Below are 22,189 nucleotides of genomic sequence, written 5' to 3'. Positions count from 1 at the left end.
GCTATTCTTAAGTTTGAAACGTTCCGGTGGCTATTCTTAATCTTAATACCTCGCGGCGGCTATTCCTAGTTTTATTACGTTGCGGTGTCTATTCCTACTCTTAATACATTGCGGCGGCTATTCCTAATCTTGATACGTTGCGGCAGCTATTCCTAATCTTAATAAGTTGCGGCAGCTATTGCTAATTTTAATTCATTGCGGCGGCTATTCCTAATCTTGATACGTTGCGGTGGCTATTCCTAATCTTGATACGTTGCGGCGGCTATTCCTCAGCTTAATACGTTGCGGCGGCTATTCCTAATCTTAATACGTTGCGGCGGCTATTCCTAGTCTTATTACGTTGCGGTGGCTATTCCTAATCTTAATACATTGCGGCGGCTATTCCTAATCCTGATACGTTGCGGCGGCTATTCCTAATCTTAATGCGTGGCGGCGGCTATTATTAATCTTAAAACGTTGCGGCGGCTATTCCCAATCTTAATACGTTGCGGCGGCTATTCCTAATCTTAATACCTTGCGGTGGCTATTCCTAGTCTTAATACGTTGCAAAGGCTATTCCTAATTTTAATACTTGGCGGCGGCTATTCATAATCTTATTACTTGGGAAATAAACATAACCTTAATACATGTAGGCGGCCCTAGATTTTTACCCCATCCTAATACACTAGGGTAGACCCTTTCTGAAAACTACCTCCTTACCCTATCTTAATATATGGGGACTACACCCTCCCCGTGGAGCCTTGCTCAATCTAATTCTACTGCCTGAAGCAGTCGACAATGAGACGCATTACTTCACCAATACCAATAGCTGTCACACCTGGACGTTTATCCAGAGGCACTAGTCGACAACCATTTTATGCAATCAAATCATCCGGTGATATTATGGACGTGGCCAGCCTCTTAGCAAAATTGGCAACAAGCTTCCATAGGTTCGTTGAGGTTTGCCCGAAAGCAGAAAGCAGTCTACGCCAGTCGTCGGTATCGAAACGTAACGGCGCGGTACTGCCACGAGTCTTCATTGCTTGCTTTCGGAGGAGCCTGGCACTAATTTTGTGGGGAAAAAGCAAGGTGGTACGGAAAACGGCGTGGATGTTCACTCTGAATGCAGTTGGACTCCAGGGTTGCCCTTCAAGATATCTGTCTTGTAATATCTCGAAGACCAGTCTACCATCCAGAGATCCGTAGGTGCGAGCACGCCGCCTTCTCGCTCATCCGAAAGAACGCGAATAGCATTACTGATTTTACCACGAGACTTGAAATCTTTGAAGACCTTGAGATGAGAGTGCTGCTTTTTGTTCCTTGAATTCATTCTCATCTGGATTTCCTTCGCTTCACAGAAAAGTTTTGAGAAGTTTCAGCTGTGCCATGCACGCAGTCTACGCTTTTTGGTCTGATTGTTCAATCCATCGTCCGTGTTCTTTGTTCGACTGAGGTTTAGGTGCAGAAGTATCATAGAGAGGTTCAGAGATATATCGGATCTATCCGTGTTTACGGCAATCGGGGAGAGGACACTGTGAAGGGCTTCGGTGATCTGTTCCCCTGTCTTGTTCTTACTAAGCGTAAAAAACGAGGATTTCCATGTGACGATCTTGCGGTATATCTCGCGCACTGTTAGCGCTTGATGAGTCTGGAAGTTGTCCCAAAAACTATCAGATGGTGCGGCGGCAGAAAGTTAGGGGGCGCGATGTTGCAGGATCTATGAGTGCAGTGTCGGGAACGGTCAAAGCGTTATGTGGTGCCGGCGTTGCCATTGCTGTTTCGGTGGGTGCGGTGACCTCGGAGCAGCTTTGCAGCAGAAATTTGCGGTTAACTGTTTCGCTGCGGCTAGACCACTGCATTTCACGTAAATAATATTATAACACGCATGACACCAGACGCCTCTCCTACGTATGGGACCATTGCAGAGTGGACAATGGGTTTGGTCAGCCATCAGACTAGGAGTGGGGAAGGCTGCACTGAAGGGGATTAGAATAGGTTAATTACAGGAGAGTAATAACAGCAACGATATTTAAAATTTTGAATGATTTAAACAGAATAATAGTGAAAACATGGTTTCCATGAAAGGAGAAGTGCACGGTGTCTTTAGAGATTAGTTTAGGTTCAAGAACATTTCTAAATGAGGGTGGAACATTGAACAACTTTAAGGCACAAGAATGAATATAATAATACAAAGCGTAGTTAAGGGCACTGATTTTCATTGTTATGAGGTGATTATAGCTGGTGGGTATAACTTTGGGAACAATCAAATTATTTGGGCTAAATTTAAAAAAAATGAACTGAATGGGGAATTTCAAATGCTCTATGAAAGTTTCAATACTAATACGGTGGTCATTGAAGCCAAAAATTACAACAGCAGTGTTCAGTTTCTGATTTGGGTATTGATTTATAACATCACAGAGATCTAGCAGTTTAGAACCTCAAAAGGAGCGAACACAACCCTGTACTTGACCCTCGTCTATTTATTTGGTACGAGAAGTACCCAAGACCAAGTACGAGCAGCTGGAGGGAAGAGGGTTGGCATCAAAACGTCCCATTCACGGAGCCTGTAAACATTCAAATCACAAGAAATTGTTCTAAAAATGAAATTAGTTAGAATGGTACGGCCCTGATGTGGTGAAGGAAGATGGTTGGCATAAAAACATCCCATTCACGGAGCCTGCTAACATTCAAAACATAAGAAATTTTTCTAAAATTGAAATCAGTATGGTACGGCCTGATGTGATGAAGGAAGATGGTTGGCATCAAAACATCCCATTTACGGAGCCTGCAAACATTCAAAACATAAGAAATTTGTCTAAAAATGAAATCAGTTGGAATGGTACGGTCTGATGTGATGAAGGAAGATGGTTGGCATCAAAACATCCCATTCACGTTGCCTGTTAACATTCAGAAACACAAGAAATTGTTCTAAAAATGAAATCAGTTAGAACGATACGACCTGATGTGATTGGGAGATTAGTTCACTCGCCTACGGCTGGGGTGGCGAGGCTTGAAAAGGTGTAGGTTTGATTCAGCCCAGCGCGCATACGTATTTAAACAGCGGAGGTAAATTTGTTCGTGGGCAATTTAATATGTTTATCACAACAATTAGGCTAATCGCCTCATACCCATGTTCAACTTTCTAAAGCCCAGGCAACTATTTATTAAGTTCATCACAACAAGTAGGCTAACCACCAGTACAAAATGGTTATGAAAACGTGGTGCTGAGATGGCCCCGGACCAGCCAATATTCACCCAGTGTTGGGAGGGGCATTTCTTAATTTACGGTTTTATGGGAAGAAACGCATATTTTCCTGCTCAATTCCTTTTTCAACACCTTTTCAAAAATGGCCGTTATAGTGTGGAAAAGTTGAATCATCATTAATCGGATCTTTTCCGTTTGTGACCCCCCTCAGCGTAGTGGGTGCATATTATTTGCATCATACGCACTTGCCATATTTTTACAATGATTTACTATGTAAAATGGCACGTGTTTTGTAACGGGGGGGGGGGGGGGGCATATCGTACTGGGCACAAACGGAAAAGATCCGATTAATCTATAACACGTAGAGGACGTGGGGTTTAATTTAAAACCTATAAAAAACCTCATCACCAATAAATCAATTTTGTTATGAGTTACTGTGTAATAGTGACTTAAAACTAGAAACAACCCTGAGTCAATATTGTCTGCATCTCTTGCTTGATTGTAATACTGTCTTTTGTTCTGTATTTGATGACCAAATTTAGTGAACCACCATATCAGTTGAGTTAGCTAATTTTGTTCAACACTCGAGCCATGTTTGCCTTCCGGCCCAATTGTACAATTTCGATCAATAATCTGAATATTGGGCGGAGTTTTACCATGACATTCCATCGACTAGCTGTGCAATTAAAGACAGCGGTTAGCTGTGAAAAACCGTTATGGCATTCTTTTCGGATTACCTAATTTAAATATTTGTTCATTTCCTCGAAACGTAACTAGCAAGGGAACCAATTAAGTGTATGTCAGGCGACTTTCTCTGTTTGTCTTAACGGGTGGTAATCTTCGTTCTACTTGTTCTATCATGGCACTACTATCGGTAACGTTTATTTTGAGACCCTAAATTGGACCCAACCATTTATTGCCCTTTTCGGCAGTGTTTGACAGGGTTTCGTAGCATAATTTTGGAAAATGTTTTTCTTATACATGACGGGTCCGAAATTGTTTTGTAACTATTGAAGTTAGACTGTTCGCATTTGTATCAAAGCGTTGTTTACGGTGAGCAGTGAAATTCTAGTACAAGCTAGTGGGTGTTTATTTCTTTTGATACATATTGCTTAAGACAGGTTTTAACCATTTTCTATTCGAACCAGCATTTGGAGTAAATCAGTCACAAATTCCCGTTGCCAGTTTTGACTCAGTGGTTTTATTCATAGCTTTCATGTTCTAAGTCATGCGAGTATTTGCATTTCCAGATTTGTTCTTTACCGGACCTTTTATCCAATTGGTACTAGCTGTGAAAGTTCAACTGTAATACTTGCATTCATATCATTCGCGCAATTGCTAAGCTTTTTATAAGACCTTCACAGCTATTATGATTAAGTAATGGGCTAAATTTTTATACCTGATTACATTCCAGGTCAATTTTGCCTTTGAAATTTTTAATTTACCTTCTACACGACTTCTTTATTACTCTGGAGAGTTGTCCTAGAGAACTGAAATCAAGCAAATTACCTTCAAATTTGGAGTTCAAAAGTAGCAGCCTTAGTGTCTAAGTTTTTGAATAACTTTCAGCAACATGCGTAATTTGCGGGTATTATAAAAATAGCTTAGATCCATTCAGACTATTTTTTCCTCTCTTTTCTTCCTTTCCAGCAGTGCTTGATTATCTTTTGTTATCTATGGAAATCCAAATTCGCTCTACTTGTTTCATTGCTGCATTCTCAAAAAAAAATCAGAACACAAATAATAGCGCTCTGCTGAAAATGAAGGTGCGGTTATATTACACACGTACATGCATTACTACATGAATGCAAAATAAGCACCAAGCTCGCATTATTATGCGCATGTGTTACAATTTTCCAGCTTTCCCCCTTGTAGCCATGCAGATGAGAGCTACAGGCTACAATTTCTGATCGATAAATTCTCTTCTTGCCTTGAAAAAGGGCATTTTAAACCTGTCAAAATATCTCTCATTTTGCCTCGCTGGCTTCTTAAACAAGGCGTGTGTGCCTATATCCCATGCTTGCCCGCTGCTAAGTGATTTTAGCCCATTTTCTGCATCAACGAGTGTTTGAATTTTATCTTATCGTCGTTACAATGTCACATAGCAAAGGCTTTGTCAGTCCGAAGTATTCACAAATTCCTACCTCAAATTGGGACCTTACCATAGTTTTCGTCATTCGTATGTTCTTGTTTTTACTAATTTATATAACAATCAAGCGGAATATTAGACTTTTGTTAAATATTTTGATTGGGTTTTACGCGCTCTTGGATTTCTTGTCGCTCGCTGTTATTGGTGAGTTTTGTTTTGACGTTGAAACTGTTCCATGAATGTTGTGAAGTCATTTTGTCAATATCGCACAATATTTGTTTCGCCCTGCCTCTACAGTCATATTCTTTCATCAGCCTGTAGGGTGCTTTACCTCATAAATACAGCTAGTCAGAGTAGAAGATTTAATTGTAATCCATCGTCTATCCATCGTAATTATTTATAACGCAATGAAAGATATACGACTCATTTTTTGAAACATGTCAATTTGTTTTGCATGTTTCCTTTGCTCCCGGGGTGATCAAGGTGTCACGCGTTTTTTTGCCTTGAGGATATGGCTCGTGTACACTAATAAAAGAGCTTAACAGATATTGGTGCTTAAATATACCTCCTTAAATTATTTAATATTAATAACTCTTATAACGATAGTCGAATGGCTCTCACATTGGGCGTCTCTGGGTTTTTTTTACATTTGTGTTGGTGCGCTATTGTATTGGTTCACAATTGTATTGGTGCTCTGCGTCTTTACAAGTTTGTGCAGCTCGAGGTCGTTAAGTTGTGAAGATTTCAAGCTAGCCTTATCAATTTTATTGGGCGCAGTACACTGAGTTTTAATTAAAATTTTCCCGTAAATTGAATTGTTTTCAAAATTTTGCAGTGTTGTAAATTAAGGGTACAGATCTTTGGTCAGTTGCATTGCTATGTGAGTTTTGTTATTTTTTGTATATTAAAATCATGAGCAACAAATTGTCATTTTCTCGTCAGGTGTCAGTGTGTTCTGCTTGTAATTTTTCAATTTCTGCGGTCTCTAATTCTTCTATTAATTCTTTGTTTATATTTGCAGTTGTGTTATAAATTTTGTTCAGCCAATTTTGTTAAAAAGTCCTCAAAACCTACTAAAACAAACTTTGTACTGGTTTATAGGTTGTTTTGATTGCAATTATTGTTATACGGATATACTAAACAAGATGTCATTCTGTGACATGTTGATACCTGTGAGTTGCCTATCTGAATAAACGTTGAATGGACTCTAATCTGAGAAATTAATTGTCGAGGCTCGACGAACTAACCGGAAAAAAGTTGATAAGCATCTTAATTGTTCTGATCGAATCATTTTTGGTGATCGTTTTAGGTATCTCCGCCCTTGTTGAATTGCTTTTGAAAGGAAGTTTTTTTGAAATCGATTATTATTGTCATGTTTTTTGTTGCGATATTTTGTACGACCGAGGTGTTCTGTAATTGTTTTACTGGCCTTGAAGCAGGCGATTCACTGAAACTGCCGAGATATAAATTCTTGAGATATAAGATCATAGTTTTTGATCCACCCACCCTCGGTCGATTTCTGCTGTATCCAATTGGCGGCAACAATTTGGGTCCTGTTAATCATTTGTGCTCGGTTGGCCACCGTTGCCTTTTTTTCTATGATTTTTAATTGCTCTCGAACGTAGTTTGAAGCAATTATTGTAAACGAGTTGGTTTTTTACGACTCGAAGAGGAATATTGGTATTACAAGGGTTTTCAGCTGAAGAGTTTTTTCATGACTTGAAGTTTACTTCTGTTTTCTAGGATTCGACTATAACAGTAGCTTAATCTGTAATGTTTAGTAATAAGAACTGCTCAAGATAATATTTGAGGTGAAAAGGTCATTTTGAGATTTTTCTGATTACAAATAAGTATCTCCTATCTAAATTACAGACCCACCACCTACCTTTCATTTAGCTGTACTAAATTTTGCGCACTAGCTAGTGCCATATTGCTGTATTGTGAATTCATATCTAAGAAGGCTATTCACAATTTTTACTTTTGAATCAGGTACGTTCAGCGATGAACTTTACCAATCCATGTTTGTTCCACCACTCCCTTAATGGGCGTAAAATCGTCTAATGTCAGCTTCTTGTCCTTATTTAATTTTGCTTAGCTATAAATTGCTCTCAACAAAGTTCGAAGATAGTATTTAGGTACTGTTGGTCCTATTATAAGATTTCCATCTCATCGTTTTTATTAGGACTGGAAGAGGAGTATCGTTGAAGTGTCTTTTTTATCGATAGTTTTTTGGAGTGAATTTAAAACAGGATTTGAAAGTCAATGCCGCATGTAAAAACTAAGTTTTTAGGCCAAGCGTCTGAACGAATTGAAAAGCAGAGAGAGTGGTTTTTTGTTCATGTCGTTTAATGAGAGATCGAGAAAAGTGGGTGTGAAATTTTTCGCTAAGCGAGAGATTTTTCTGATCACGTGCGGCATTTTCAAAGCAGTTTTTCAGTTAACCCAACTTTCTCGCTCAGATTTGTCTCTTTCAATTATTGAGACTACTAATATTGATAGTAATAGGACTAGGTTGGAAGCATTCTGGACCTTCTGAAGCAATTATTACACTTTTAGATTAGATTTTCGGTTGTTTAAAACATTTTGCCTTGTTCAAAGTTTTTGCTATTAGTTTTTGTATTCGTCTTCACTGTTTTATAACAATTTAGGAGGGTTAATATTGAAATTAGTTGTTCTGGTGGTCTTTCATCTCTCTCATGTTGATTGATGCTTATTTTGAGTTGTTTTTGTTGAAGAAAATGGTGTAAATTCAAACATATTTTTTGTCTGTCTTTTAATTTTGTTTCCTTTTTTTCTTTTTTTTTGGTTCTTGCTGTAGTTTTTTCTGGTTCGGTGTTAATTAAGAGCTGTTTTATAAGTGTTGCTACTGTGATTTGACACTGGAAGGCTAGACATGGCAGTTTTTCCTCCGTAATAAATTGAGCAAATCTATCTTTTTCGTTTTTCCTTTAATTGTTTAATTTGTTGTGTCACTGATCTATGAGAAGATTGCGATTAATTTTTTTTCTCTAAGAATAATGGTTGGGAAGTTGCATTTTAGCATTTTGTAGAGATTTTTTCCGATTTTTCCTGCGTCATCTCGTTTCCTCGGTTTTCTCTCTATGAGCACATTTTGTTTGATTGTCTGGCAAATGTTAAAATTTTGTGGCCAGCTACTTGTATGACGGTCATTTTCCAATAGTGATTTTGGAGTCGCAACTTAAAGTACATTTAATGGGATACTATATCATTTTTTGTCAGTTACTTCTATTGTTTTTTTCCTATTGCTTCAGAATATTTAGGATATTTATATGGGATGTGCATAAGGTCAGTGAGGATGTTCAAGTTTTCTACTACTAGTAGTTTCTTTGTTTCTTGCGGTTTTTTTTCGTCTGACTGATGTTCCTTTTTTTCAGAAACGTGTTTATTAGCTGATTTTAATCCTAATGTCATGTGACTTTTCATTTCTCTTAGAGGTTTTCTCTTCTATAATTATATGGTTTACCAAAACAGTTGAGAGGGCAAAACTTAGCGGTGTATAGGGTCACTTTATAGGTTTTGTTTCGGGCCATTTTTAGCCCCCCTTTCTAGTCTCAAGTTTCTTATGCTTCTATCAAACTCTTCAGAACATTTCCATATTATACTTTGAGATAAGCAGTTGAACAGGCCTGAATCTTTCACTACCAAATTATATGGAGTTTTTTTGGACGACCGCATTGTAGAAGTCGCAATTTATTTCAATGCTATTAGAATTGCCTATTTGCGCGCTGTGAATTCTTGTGCGTTACTTGCTACTGGTAAGTAAATTTTTCCTGTAATTTGTACTTGAAGTAAGTTGCACTGGAGGACAAAACAGCAAATCGAAAGGACGGTAGATCGAAAGTGTTACATTTTTTTAAGAAATGGGCGAGTGCTCACAAATCGTATATATACAATTGATAACCGTTGAAGACATCATTTACTAAATTTTAAGGATGCGATTGGGTAATTTGGCCAGGACGCGCGGGCCATTCCTCGCCGGCCCGTGTGACTTAATATGAATCTATCTCAACCGACCTCTTTATGCGCAAAATTTTTTACTTCTTTTTTACATACCTCAACGTATTATTCAATATCGCTCTCGTGTTAGTGTCTTGCGATCTACTGTCGTAGTCCTTTTTGTTAGAAGAAATGCGTATTATATATAGAGATAGTGATTTAATAGCACTAGGCTGGTAGTGTATAATACCATAGTGGTGATTAGACTCAGGTATATCCTGTTAATGAGAGTTACTGATGGTTGAGGGGAACTTAATGACGTCTTGATAATGCCCCCTCTCGCCCGCTCCTACAGCTCCAAAATCCGAAATGGTATTTAAGCTAGAATTGCCTCCTAGCTTTTTAATTAAAATTTATTGTCACATTATTTTTAAGGGTTCAATTTTAAAGGACTTAATGTGCGTCAATAACTATTCTGTTTCTATAGTTGTTTCTGGGGGTTTATCCAATCAACGCTCCATAGATAGTGGTAGAAAATGAGAAATTTTTTTTTTTCAAATAAGGTAGGTAACTTAAGTTAGGCACCCTTTAAAGCTTTGAATGATTTTTTTTTCTTGTTTTCCGTGCCTTGAATATCAAAGGTAAGACTTTGTTCACATGAGCAGATAAAAAAGATAGCATTCATGTGACATAATCATTTTATCTTTGATTTTACGGTTTTCAGTGTCTATTTTGTTACCATTTCTTCTGGTGAACAAAACAAGACATTTAACAACCAATTTACATGAACCGCGAAGCACATTCAATTTTTCGAGTCCATTTGCGTAGCCGGCTATTTCATTTCTTTCTAAGTATTTTCTCCTGGAAAATTTATTGTTAATAAAACTTGGTTGTTTTCTAACTTATAGTATCGTGAACGTGGTAAAAGGATAACAGCAGAATGGTATCGTTTACTTTCTCAGTAAAATTAACCACAGTTAGGGTCTGTTATTACATGTACCCACAGCAGTGTCCCAGGTGACCGAAAAAATGAAGTTTGTCACGAAGCCGAAATTTTATGCCTGAGCACAATTTTCGTCTTGCTGGGTGAGAAAAATGTCTGAAATTAATTATAAATATATTTCAGGGTTTATTGAAAATCTAGTTCATTTACAGTTTACATTGCAATAAGAGAATTGGGGAGTATAAACTTCAAACAAAAATTACTACGATTGCTTCGATAAATTCGGCTATCTGTATCTGCGTCGATCTGAGCCTTCGGCTTTGTGAGTGCAGTTCGTACCTGCTCAGACGAAATATTGCACGCAACAGTGAGTTATGTAGAGTGCGTGAAATCACTGTTATAGACAGGGTTTCCTGCTGGTCCGGGCGGTTCTCGAATGGCGCTTGGAAGGAAGTAATTTTAACATTTCTACCTTTGTAGACAGACACTTTCAAAGTTGCTTTTGCTAGAACATTGTATGTGTGTGCTTGTTCCGATGACCAGCTAAATTTATTAATTCTCAGCGAGGGCTTTATGTAGATAAGAAGGCAATATTTAGACCGACTCTGAAAGTAGTTTTTGTAGTCCAGTTCACATTTAAACAAGCTTTGATTAGAAATTTTTTGGTAGATGTTTCTTTGTTCGATTCAGATCTTTCAGATTAGATCAAAAGCTTTAATTGATGTGAGGATTCACCAACTTCTTTCTTATACGGGTAAAACACTGTATACCCGAGTCGCCACTTCTTAGTAGTCATACTAAGATCATATATGATACCATACAAAACATAGACTATGTCTTAGTATGATGTTAATAAGAGTAAAGAGATAGTCAAGATCGGTTATGATGCCTTTAGTAGAAAATGTTATTTAAATGGTTCCAACAATCTGAAATTTGAAAGAATCTGATGTATCTACGAAACAAATTGAATGGTTTGAGATCGTTGAATGAATTCCGTCTCCTTTTATTGAGGCAATAATGATATAGATGATCATTGAAAAGAGTCTTGTGAGATTCTTGATTTCCGAAATAGTTCAATTTTGCGTATTCGTCATTTGATTTTTATGCAGTAATTATTAAGGCTTTGCGTAATTTGATTTGCTAGTCGCCCTACGTACGCAAGCGTCTTTAAATAATGTTGCGGAGAGTTACATTCATTGCATGGGTTCCTTAATCAACTTAAATCGTTGTTTTTAATTGCTCTGGAACGAATTTTGAAGCATTTATTTAATCGTGTCTTTTTTATGCAACGCGACAGTTTTTGAGCCCTTGTTCTGGAAAATTCTCCGTTTTCACCTGATTTTTTAACTCTTGAATTCTTAACTTATGTGTATTTTTAGTTGCGAACTTATGCCTCTTGCTCAAGTAAAAGCGAATGTAAGGGAGCAAGAAGCAAAGCCGTGAAAGCTTAGTGGTGAAAGTGGTACACTGAAATCTGGGAGGTCGAGAGTTCGAGCCCCTCTCGTTTCGTTTTTTACACCTATAAAAATGTACTAGGCTGAACTCCCTCTAAAATAAATCGCCCCTCCTGTCGTTTGAGAGCAATTCATCCAACGGTAATCGGTTTAAGTTTCTAATTTATTCGACTAGTTGTATTGGCAACCTTTTTTAATAGCACTGAATGTTGAATGAATTTTAGACATTGGTTTTGACTGAGGGTTTTCAATGGATTGAAACAAAGGCGATAAGTCAGGTTCAGCCAGTAATAACGATTGTCAGGAAAGCAACTGACAAATCTATTTTTGGTAAGGATTAATGGTCATCGACTGTACCCGTGCATTAATGGCTAAAAAAATTATGCATGCTTGGAAATTAGTTGAATAGAAAAAGCTCACATCTTCCTGTAATTCGCGTTCCTCAAATTTCAAGACTCTTGTTGCTTGATTTAAAAAGCGGCCATTCATAAAAATAACTTTGCCCGACAATATATTCAATTTGAGATTTTATCTATTGGTATTCTCTATCATGATGTTTTAGAAATTCTAAGCTCAATAGTTACCATTTTTAAACGGAAAATACTAAAACCTCCTAAGTTAAAACAGTTTCGCGAAACTTTGAATAAGCCCTTGGTTCATCTAGCAACTAATGGATTCACATCCCCCTATTTAGAACTATCTTTTCAATGTTTCGAGTTTTTCTTGTTAGCTGCCGCATTTTGTCAACCAACTTAATGTGAAAAGTTTTAGTTTTCAATGAGTCTACAACAAAATTCTTATTTAAAATCTGTTTTGTGTTTATCCGACTGTGAGGATTTTTCTGTTTTTTAACTTGGATTCCTAGGGGTCAGGTGCGGGTTTAGTTAGGTTTATGTTCCGTGTAATTGTTAGATACAAGAAATTGTCCTTTTTCTTTTTTGTTTTCAATAAGATTCTTGGTTTTGAGCTGTGACTTGGCATTTGGTCTATTTTTCAGGTTGTTTTTCCCTCAGTTCGTGGTATCGTATTTTGGGACCCGTCCTTCACTCTAATTTTTAATTGCTCTCAAACGAAGTTTGTAGCAATTATATTAGTCCTGTCGGTCTTTTTATATGCGATTTTTCGCTTGACCAATTTTTCGTCTGACGCTTTTGACTTTTCGTCCTCAAAAACGGGATAAACAGGTAGCGCCCAGCGGGCATTAAGTGCTCTTAGAGCCTTTCAGCTCTGTTTCAGCTCAAACTGTTTTGGAGACCTATACTTATACTTATAGTGTGAAGGGCGGATCTTAGAGGTTGAGACACCCCCCCCCCCCCGTTGACCCCCCACCCCACTATTGCCCCCCCCCGCCGCGCTGTTGCCCCCCAACCCAGTGTTGCCCCCCATAAGCCCCCCGGTGCACCCCCGTGGCTAGCTACTGACGAAGCCAACGGCTCGCCTGTCGTTTGAGAGCAATTCGCCCGACGTTAGTCGGTTATGTTAAATTTCCTTTAACTTTCTTTATATAAGTTAAAATTGCTACGTTGGACTTCAGAGTTGAGAGTTTATTCAAAAAATTACACGATACTGTGGATCAGTTCATAGTAACAGAGCATTTTTTTCAAAGTGATCCTAAAGGCCTATGAGACACTTAAAGTGCACTTTAAGGGTTAACATAGCTCATTAGAGGGAAGGCAAATTGGATGTGGCTCTAAGCTTAATAGTTTCAGTTCTTAAGCTGAATTTAATGGTCGTGTTTCTAAATGAAATTGCACGCCAAATCAATACTTCTGACTCTGAGAAAAACGCTGTTAGTTGGTATCTATGGTGGCTATTTTTTGACAATCTGCCAGCTACGTTGATCTGGTTGTTCCCATTTCAATAGAATTTTGAATCAGGTGGGTTTCATGTATGTAAATGATTGTAATTAGGTCTGTGTGTTTTCAAGTAAGTGTGTTTGTTTGCAATGTCAGATAAAATCTGAACGTCAAAATAGTTTAGCGATTCTTCTGAGCGCCAGAAGGCAGCGCGAAGTAGAAATTCAGACTGATTTGTCATATTGTCAACTGAGCGCCTAATTTTGGAAACACATTTTACAATCTTGATCTCTATGTCGAATTCGGAAGTAATTACAAACACTAGCGTTGGGGATCATTAATTTTCAAATATTCGAAAAGTGACTGGAAACTGAAAAAAGGTAATTTGGGTCAAAAATTAACTCATAAAAATGGCCCGTGCTCATTTTTGACATTCAGTATATGTGGAGTAGAGTGTATTGATAACGCCATGGCTCCGCTGGTCCGCATTGGGGTGTTAGGTCGTTACCTGTCTTGAGTATTAGCTTTAAGTTTCAATTAATTTGGTTGCTCATGTTTTGTTTCAAGTTACGCATTTTAAGCAAGAGTATCATTTCCGGTTTTACATCATTTCATCATCATGACTTTTCTCGCTACAACTTTTGGCAAAACAATGAATATTACCACACGGTTGTTATCGCCACCGAGAAGTTATCAAACTCCGAGGCGAAGCCGAGGTGTTATGATAACTTCGAGGGCGATAAAAACCGTGTGATAATTTTTTTTAACACCTGCTGCGATAATTTCAAAATTGAACAAAGTTTCATTGGTTTCTCATTTTTATTTTTGTGGACAATTACACTTTCAAAGATAAGTGATATTTCTTTGGATCTGCTATCCGTTTTGCTCTCATGCACCCCACCCCCTTCCCCTCTACCACACACATACATACACAAACACACACTCGCACACACACACACACACAAACAAACTCACACACACACGCACGCACACACACACAAGCACGCACACACAGACACTCAAACACATACACGAACACACACAAACACTTACACTCCACTGATAACACACCACACACTCACCAGCACACCACACACACCACACTCACACACACCCCACACACACACCACACACACACACACACACGTACACACGCACACACACAGACATACACACGCACACACACACACACACAGACGCGCACACACACACACAAACAAACTCACACACACACGCACGCACACACAAGCACGCACACGCAGACACTCAAACACATACACGAACACACACAAACACTTACACACCACAGATAACACACCACACACTCACCAGCACACCACACTCACACACACCCCACACACACACCACACACACACACACACGTACACACGCATACACACAGACATACCCACGCACACACACACACACACTTACACACACACACACAAACACATACATAGACACACACGCACGCTCATGCACACACAAACGTACACACGCACACACACACACACTCACACACAAACAAACAAACTCTCACACACACACGCTCACGCACGCACACACACACAAGCACGCACACACAGATACCCAAACACACACACCACACAAACACACCCACTTACACACTTACACGCACACACGCACGCATACACACACACACCATAGATAACACACTCACCAGCACACCACACAAACACCACACACACACACAGCACACATACACACACCGCACATACGCCACCCAAGCCACACACACAACACGCACCACATACACCACACACGTTTTTTAGACTACAAATTATCAAACTGTTTCCATCATTAGACTACGAGTTTCTCACACTCTTTTCTCGCCACTGTTTACTTAGTAACAGTGGCGAGAAAAGAGTGTGAGAAACTCGTAGTCTAATGCTGAAGTGTTTTTCCAGTGTCGATTGGGCATTAAAATTTATTACACTGGCAGTTTATTTAACTGCTGTTATCGCAACAGGCGTTGATTAAAGCAACTTAACAGAAGGCGGTGAAACACAATGAACGTAGGAACTTAATCTCTAGCATTAACATGTATTTCATTACGAGTTTATTATTTTTTACTCAACGTCTGTGTTCGCACGATCTAAATTTACAAAAAAAGTTTAATCAAAATAATAAGTATCCGAATTAAATGCGGTATTAAATTCATTGGGGACCTTTTATTGTCTCCTTAACGAAGATCAGTGTTCTCATGTAAAGAAATTGTTTTTTTTTCATGGGCGACAGCAGCTGTTTTTTCAGAACTATTCGTCTAGCAATAGTCGGTTGTTTTTTATGTGGCTTTCATTTATGGGCCATCAATTGCTCTCAAACAAACTTTGCGCTAAATATTTGGGTCCTGTTGGAATTTTTAATCCCATTTTTCGCTTGATTAATTGACTAATTAATTTTGTCCTCAAAAAAGGCATAAACTGGTAAAGTCTGGGGCATCAAACTCATCTGCAGCTGTCCTAGAGCGTCAATAGGCTCATAATGTTTGGTTCACCGAAGCTGCGGAGGAGGATAAAGTTCCTGATGAGGATGAAAATGCCTCATCCACGAAACTCAGTGTCTCGACCACAAAAACGTCCACGTAAAGTCAACCTAATGTGAGGGTAAGGTGGCAATGAAATTTAAATAGGAATTGAGTTTTCACATATGCTGGGCTATTTGGCAACCATTTGCTTTAAATTTAAAAGTTTGCCTCGAGAGAGGCTCTGGTATCAAACCATTTGAATTTGAATTGATTCTGAATGTAGAAACTAACCAAACATATTTCGTAACGTATACATTAAGGAACGGCAGAGTTCATTGGGCTCATTGAATACATACCCTCTTCATATAGTTTGTTGGTGAATAACAGGACAAAGCCTGATGCAAAATGAAGTACCATACTCTTGATCGAGTAAGAACAAATCCGATTTAACTTATAGCGAACTAGCTATTTTATAGATTTTTCTGATCGCAGACAATGAACTAAAAAACATTACTAAGAGAACTGAGTTTGCATATTCGCCATTTTATCATTTGTGAGCCGCTCTTCCAATGCGCTTTCAATTTTGCCTTTGTAAAATGTTGAACAAATTTTTCAGTGCAATTGTTAATACCACTTAGCTGAGAAATTTTGTCAATGATGCCATCGTGAAGAAACGACATGTTCTTTATCTTTTAAACTGCTGGGATAACTTTAAAAACCTTGTTATCTGAAATTGGTCCTTGGTTAATTGCTCTCAGAGGATGTTTGTATAAATTTTATTAACCCTGTGGTCTTCATGTAATTTTTTGCTTGACCAATCTTTCGTTTTGACCCTTTTGATTTTTGTCCTCAAAAACGCAATAGAGAGGTAACGTGAAGACCCTTTCCTATCTGACAGATTTGACTAGCTTCACTATTATTTGCTACTTTTGCTACCCATTAATACCCTTTTGCTCTTCTATTGCAAAATTGACAAAAATTACATTTGAAAATCTTAGGCTTGCTCTTAAATTCTTAATTTTTGGAGATTGTTATAATAATTATTGTGCAGCATTTTTTGTTAAGATCTCTTAGAGGCTTTCAGCTTACTCGACTCTTGGCATGCAATTAACCGAAACTGTTTTGGAGACATAATTTCATGGTTTGAAGGGCGTTTCTCAAGAGTTATGAACCCCCAGTAGCTCACCCCCCACCACCCAACTTCACCTCCCCTCTCAACTTCACGCCTCCGCCAACGTCACCCTTCCCGCACATCGTCCACCCAAACTTCAAACCCACCCCTTGTGCATCGTTCCACCCGTAACTCAGTTCGCTTGGCCCCACACCCTGCCGCTCTCAACCCTTAAAATTAAGCTTTAGCTAGCCTCCCTAAACCGTATTTAGCTACCGACGAAGCCAACCGGTTGCCAGTCTTTTGAAATTGTTTCGACCGACGTTAGGTGGTCATGGTCAAATTTTGCCGAGAAATGTTTACTGCTAAACTTGTGCATCGATGATTTAATTAAATAATTTGCAAAATAATTATTCCATTCTTGTGCACTTAGCCAAGTTTTGTGCCTAGGTGACTTTTCCATGAAGTGAAAGATATAGAAATCTGTTTTTGATGCCGGGTTGTTTCCCATCAAGCGATCGCTGAATTCGCATTTTCCTTTGCAGATTTATTTCAGTTTCTTTTCCTTGTCGTTTTCGAATTTTTGTTCTAGAATATTCTTTGCTTTTAAGTGACTTTTTAACGTTTGACTTCTTAAATTTTGTGTGATGGCACTAGTTCTCATTCCGAAGTAATGTTTATTGCTAAATTAAAAAGTATTTGGAGCCAGTGAATGTCAAATTTGTATAGCTTAATAGTTAAGATGTCAGACAGCTTTCCCGGAATTCGCGGGTTCGAACCACTGATGGTTTGGTTTTTTTTGCACACATGAGAAGTTGCAAAGCTCCCCCCTGTCGTTTGAGAGCAGTTCATCCTACTTTAGTCAGAATGTTTGTTTTGTGAGTTTTTGATGATATCTATCTATGTTTCAACTAATTAACTAATTCTTGTACACACATTTCAGTTTTTTGATCAAAATTTCAGCAAACATTGACAAAAATTGCTTGGGCTCCCATTCGAGTTAGAGAGGAAAAGAAACTTTAAATGCTTTATGAAGATTTGCTTCGATTACTAATTATTTATTCATTTTATTCACTATTTACATGCCCAAACGATCTGTGCAATAGATTTCTCGAACAAAAAGGTTTTAGCTTCTTTCTGACACAACGTTTTAAAACTGATCGGTTTTATTGTTGAATTATGTTTACGCATGAATGTTTTTTTTTTTGCTGGAGCCATTCCAAAACGTTGTTTTTTGTCGTGAAGGTTTTTTGGGGGGTTCAAGCTAGAGATATTTGCAAAAAACTTTATATAGCTGAGACGATCACATAATTTTGTATCTGAGGTGGGTTTTATGCAGTTAACCTTGCGATATTTGATGCGAACCTTGTTGATCTACTGGGTGCCAAAAAGACTAACAATTGTTAAATGTCGGTCTTGGCTAACAATTATTCTGAGACTCTTTCCTATCTGACAGATTTGAGTGGCGTCCTGATTATTTGCTGCTCAATACTCGTGTTGATTGAGTATTATCACCACTAACTTCTAAGGTTACATCCTCTCATTTTGCACTTCAATTGCAAATTTATCAAAGTATTTCAAAGTTGCAAATCTCAGGCTTGCTCTTATAATCTTAATTTGGTGTTTATGTTATATTGATTATCTTCTAGCACTTTTTTGATCAGGTTTTTAATCATGAGTTCTTAGTTTCAGAAAATTGTGTACTAAATTTTTGCTTTCATTATTGCTCTTATCAAATAATTGCTGCCTTTTTATTTTATCTGATTAAATCAGCGAAATATTTCCTATTTTAGATTTCACATCAACGATAATGTCTTCTTTTATGGGCGTTTGAAGTATCACAGTGGCTTCAGTTTCACTTTCTGTAATACATTTGAGCAGTTTTCATTGTTTGTCTTTTTTGCGAGAATGAAAGCCAAATTTTCACTATCTAATTTGGGCTTTTATAATACATTACATGGATTAGCTGTCTTTTCATTTGCAGAAAAACTGCACGCGCTAAAAACTTTCTCTTCTTTCGCGTTTTCAAGAAAGGCTGATGTGATAACGATTCTGTAATAAATTGCTGTAATTGTGATTTCCCGACCTTTAATGTTCCCTGCGTTGAAAGAATATAAAATTGTGCGCTCCCTTTGTATGTTTTGGGTCGTCAACATTAGTTTTTTTCCTTCTCCTTAGAAATTTGTTTGAATAAATGAAATCTTACTAAAGCAAATTGCAAACAAGTGCTGCTCCTATTTTATGTGTGTTATTCCCATCTTTTTAAATTACAAAAAGTAGCGTTTCTGCCGCAAATACTAGTTGTAAATTCCACAATAAAGCGCCGATTTCTACCAATTTCTTCCGCTTCTTTTCTGTGGAAGTAAATACAGTATATTTACGTTTTATAATCCGAACAGCGCAATTCCCGGTTTGTGAATTACTGTGTCAAGGAAAAAAAATATTTCGTCAGACGATATTATCGTAGCTGCCTATATTTATAGTAATAATTGAAATGTACCAAATTACAAAAAAGCGCCGTCGAGCGACTTGTAGTAAAAACTTTTACCTCGAACGAGAAATCTTAAAATAGTCTGTTAAGCTTTCTGGTGTCCTTTCAAATAATTTTTTCAACTCGTTTCTTTACCATCAACATTGCTTTTCCACGTACCATGTGTTCATTATACATGGCCGCCGTAATATCTCCTATTGTATCGAGTACTGTAGGAACTGCACTGTTTTGAATCTAGGCCACGGTCTGAAATGTATGCATAATAGATTCGCCGATCGTTTATTTAATTTCAAGTGTTACGTACTCAGACAACAAAAGGCGCCTCTGTTGTTTTTCACGTTCTAGCGTGCATTCTTTTTGTCTACAACGACCAGTAATCAACAATGACCAGATTGTGGCGCTGTTATTGTGTTGTTTTTACACCGATGAATAAATTTTATGTATAATTTTTATAACCTGGCCATTACTTTCAACTTGATTTACGAGCCATTAGATTACTTTAAGAGAATTTGAGTTCGTTTAATCGTCATTACAGTGTATTATATTTCTCCGTATTTGGATCGTAGTTAGATTTTGTAGAGATGAGTTTTCGAGTTCGCTGAAGTTAAGTTGTATTTTACAAAATGGAGGCTTTAACTGAACTGGTGCCTATTGTTTCAGACAGCTGGTTGTCAAACAACAAAAAAGCTCATTTAAATCCAGAGTCAGAAAACGAAGTAAATCAGTTTTATACCTCAGAGGTCAAATTATCACCCAAAAAAGAATGCGACCAAAATGGAGAACTCGCGAACAGTTTTGGCGACCAGCAACAAAACTCTTATTCCAAAAATGGACTTCCCGAAAGCATATCGGAATTGGATTTTGCCGCGAATCAACAAGCTAAAGAACCGTTGAGCATAGATCGAAACCTTGTTCGTCACAAGAAAGCCCTGAAGCAGTCTTCATCAAGCAGTACCTCAAGTTCTGCGACTCCAAGTTCAGAAAAACGGATCCGGTTCAGTTTAAACTTCGAACTTGACGACGATCACGCTTCTTTAAGGCAGTCTGAAATTACTGGAATCGACGCGGATGAAGATGATGCTTGCTTTAAACTGTCTCCAATTGCCAAAAGTCTGGACGACTGGATTGAATCTCCTCAAATCACCCGTCGCAATGCCAGGAATCGAAGCCAAAGTCCGGAGTTCTTACCGTTTGCAGACGACGATGACGAAGAATCATCAAGCAGTGACGTCATAGCGAACTCCCCACCTCTTGCTATTAGAAGACAGTTAATTTCGAACTCTCCCAGGCAAGTTTCGTCAGAGCTACACCTTGCAGATATGGTCGAATGTGACAATTTATCTTTCGAGGAATCCTTTCTAAACGAAGTCCATTCTGATATGATGTCGCAAGCTGAAATTTCAGTTTCAAATGTGCAAAGAAGTCAGGAAAGTTCCGCGGACCAGGGAGCTAATAGGAATAGCAGTGGGACTGATTCAGAACTGAGTGAATTTCTGTCGCTGTTGAGACAAGACTCTTTGCAGAACAATCAAGTTGCCTTATCTTCTTAGAATATTACATTTTGTGATACTGATTGTAGTGTTGTAATCTGTACAGAACGAGTATTTTTGAGTAGTTTCTATTTCTCTTCTTATTGTACCTGCGAGCCTAATTCAGTATCGACTTGCTCACCCATTTTTTCCATGGCGAAAAGTTGCAGAAATCAAGTTCCTTGTGATGCGACAACTGAAAGAATCCTATGGATAGTAATAATTAATAATTATGGTTTCTGCGTAATCGCAGCGGAACAGCATTAGGCCTACAGTAGCCTGTTCTCAGCTGCCCTTTTTCTTATTATTCCCCACATTTCAGACTGATCTTTTTATGAGCAACATTGCTCTTTTTTGGTGACTATAGCCACTTTTGCATCTGAAACTTTTACGTGGTACCATCATTGCAGCCAACATTGGTCAGGCTATGGTCAACCTGAAGCTATGGTTAAGTAAGAGCTCATCCTCACACAGGCAGCTTCACGGAGGCAGGGGATTGAACTCTCTATCCAGTATGTATATAAGTTATGGTACCAGTTTGTTTCGATTGACGCTAAATTGATCATTTTGGTTACTGCAAAAATTTACAGACGTACCTTGACGGTAAATCCGACAATTTAGTGCATGGGTTTATTCCGAAGTAAAGATTATTTACAGTGTCATAACATTGAAAAATTGAATTGCCCTAGTCTGGCTCTGTCTGTTTCAACATAAGCTGCTGCAAAAACTAAAAAGGTGACATTATGCGCAAGTTTTGACAGACTGTATCGATATTTAAATTTATTCTCCAAAATTCTGACTCGAGTTCTAAATTTTTTAATATTACTACAGGAGGCACGCTGGCCTAATATAATCGCCTCTATTGGTAAACTTAAGTTTGAACGAATTTTCGAAACCTTCTTGCGCGCGAAATGGCTGGCCGGGTGTGCAGTAATGCATCAATCTATCTTGTCGAGAATAATGCCCTAAAGTCAATTTGCATCATATTTTAACTCGTGCTCTCAAGGATTTAGCAGCAATTATTCTTCCCAAATTTGAAGTTTATCTTTATGCTCCACTTTGTAAGGACCGGAAAATGAAGTGTAGCGAAGCTCTTATTGGAGTCAGGACGGCAGTTTTGTAAATCAATTCTGCTGTTTCAAGGTAG

At 38.1% G+C, this 22,189-nt stretch overlaps 1 protein-coding gene across 1 annotated transcript; it reads left to right on the top strand.

Annotated features, from left to right (window-relative positions):
* The first annotated feature begins 3,520 nt into the window (after positions 1–3,520).
* LOC142339583 (uncharacterized) lies at positions 3,521–21,183 on the top strand. The gene is made up of 2 exons (XM_075389724.1): positions 3,521–5,477; positions 20,174–21,183. The coding sequence occupies exons 1-2, from the start codon at positions 5,279–5,281 to the stop codon at positions 21,061–21,063; spliced, it is 1,089 nt and encodes a 362-aa protein (XP_075245839.1). The 5' UTR covers positions 3,521–5,278; the 3' UTR covers positions 21,064–21,183.
* Positions 21,184–22,189: the final 1,006 nt, after the last annotated feature.

Source organism: Convolutriloba macropyga, chromosome 5, assembly GCF_964194025.1.
Source record: "Convolutriloba macropyga chromosome 5, txConMacr16.3, whole genome shotgun sequence".
In the NCBI taxonomy this organism is placed as follows: domain Eukaryota; kingdom Metazoa; phylum Xenacoelomorpha; order Acoela; family Convolutidae; genus Convolutriloba; species Convolutriloba macropyga.
The sequence above is the reverse complement of the archived record's forward strand: the minus strand, read 5'-3'. Positions and strand labels throughout refer to the sequence as shown.